We start from the raw sequence: 1,033 nt of genomic DNA, 5'->3' as shown, positions 1-1,033 counted from the left end.
CCCCCCCCTCCTTGTTTGTTATTGCGTTAGTCTTGTAAACCTACCTATGCCTGATACTCGTCCACATTCTATTTTTAGATGCTTTGGAGAAACTTCAGCGGTGTCAGAGAGAGCGACGGAGCATTCTGTACCGAGATCACAGAGACCTGGCCCTAGGGGAGGATGCTATAGCAAAATGCTACGCCAGTCTAGGTATTTTGTTTCTTCATCTTTTGTATGAGTTCACTCCCCTACGAGACGCGAAGAAGAAAAATGGTCGTTTTTAAGCCCAAGGGGCTATCCCGAAAAATGCTGTTTTGAGAAAATCTAAGGTATCGTTTTTGCCCCTTGTTCTGTTTCTTTAAAAGTCAAGGAAAGTTTTCTCTATAACCAAACAAATATACACACCAATGAAACCAAACTTCTCCTATAGGTAGTGCAATGCCCTCTTTTAGTGTTGGTCAAGATTTCTGGATACCCCCGAAATCTAGGTCAGCCCGCTTGTCCTTAAAAGCAACCAAATATCATAGGCTCTGTGTGCATATTGCGCACATTTGAGATCCCTTCGTGGTTGAAAACTGTAGGAGAGTAGGCTGTGAGGTCACCACTCTGGTGAAAATAAAAATTTTAAAATTTCCTACAATAAAAGATATCCCTGTCACACACGTAAGTGGTAAGCCACACCCTTACACCTTGCTTAACCCCTCGAGCCCTTGGGTAAAACTGCCTGTATGCCTAGCCTCAGGTACACCAGTGAGTGAGACCCTATCCCAAACCCTGCCCGTCTTTTTTTTTTCTTTTTTTTTTTTTGGTAAGTGTTTTACGGTTACTCTCTAGTAACATCTCTAATCTTTGGCAGTTACTGGTAGGCCTATATTGACCGCTCAGAGCAGGATTCCATCATACGGCACTTTTCAAAATGGCATAATGCAGAGTTTTGACACTTTGAGTAAGCAGTCGATATTTGTGTTACGAGTCATAAAACTCTTCTTACCAAAACTAAAACCAAAAGAAGCAACTACTTTAGTACTTATATCTCCTGTGCCCCCCCCCC

The 1,033-nt window shown here is 42.5% G+C and overlaps 1 protein-coding gene across 1 annotated transcript in view; it reads left to right on the top strand.

Moving 5' to 3' along the window:
- LOC101854985 (SET and MYND domain-containing protein 4) overlaps positions 1 to 1,033 on the top strand; it is a gene marked incomplete in the record, with an annotated part of 23,048 nt that overhangs the window by 19,977 nt on the left and 2,038 nt on the right. Inside the window, 1 exon segment of the mRNA XM_005110300.3 lies at positions 79 to 192. Coding sequence (XP_005110357.2) covers positions 79 to 192 — 114 coding nt within the window.

This window comes from Aplysia californica, unplaced genomic scaffold, assembly GCF_000002075.1.
Source record: "Aplysia californica isolate F4 #8 unplaced genomic scaffold, AplCal3.0 scaffold00872, whole genome shotgun sequence".
Classification (NCBI taxonomy): Eukaryota; Metazoa; Mollusca; class Gastropoda; order Aplysiida; family Aplysiidae; genus Aplysia; species Aplysia californica.
This window is presented reverse-complemented; position numbering and strand designations above follow the sequence as displayed.